The sequence below is a fragment of the Penaeus monodon genome, chromosome 34 (assembly GCF_015228065.2).
Source record: "Penaeus monodon isolate SGIC_2016 chromosome 34, NSTDA_Pmon_1, whole genome shotgun sequence".
In the NCBI taxonomy this organism is placed as follows: domain Eukaryota; kingdom Metazoa; phylum Arthropoda; class Malacostraca; order Decapoda; family Penaeidae; genus Penaeus; species Penaeus monodon.
Window position 1 is genome coordinate 22,367,504 of NC_051419.1, and position 353 is coordinate 22,367,856.

Genomic DNA, 353 nt, shown 5'->3' on the forward strand with positions numbered 1-353 from the left:
TTGAGAGCAAAATTGATCAAGGTTACTATAATGATTTTATTGAGTCGCTTTACATAATAAAATCGTGAAATTTGCTGTACTCCTTCAATATCATTATTTACAATTATTTTACAAAAAATTGTTACTTTACATGAATTCATCAGCTTATCTGTCCATCCTTTTTTCCATTTATTTCTTTACTTTTCCTTCTTAACCTCTTTTGCATCTGTGCCCACAGATGTTGATAGGGGTGTTTGCGTTCTGATGGGGTATAAGGTATTCTGCACATCCGCCTCAGTCCCGGGTGCATGAGAGCCAGGTTTTGTGCTAGACCGCAAGCACTCGATGTTACCCAGTACAGGATAACACACTGT

General features: G+C 37.4%; 1 protein-coding gene across 2 annotated transcripts in view; it reads right to left on the reverse strand.

Annotated features, from left to right (window-relative positions):
- Positions 1 to 16: 16 nt before the first annotated feature.
- Positions 17 to 353, reverse strand: part of LOC119594647 (cytochrome c oxidase assembly protein COX18, mitochondrial-like) — an 11,308-nt gene continuing 10,971 nt past the window's right edge. For both annotated transcript variants that reach the window (XM_037943695.1, XM_037943696.1), the window contains exon 7: positions 17 to 349. In XM_037943695.1, the coding sequence (XP_037799623.1) occupies positions 140 to 349 (210 nt within the window). In that variant the 3' untranslated portion in view covers positions 17 to 139. The remainder of the gene's footprint in view (positions 350 to 353) is intronic.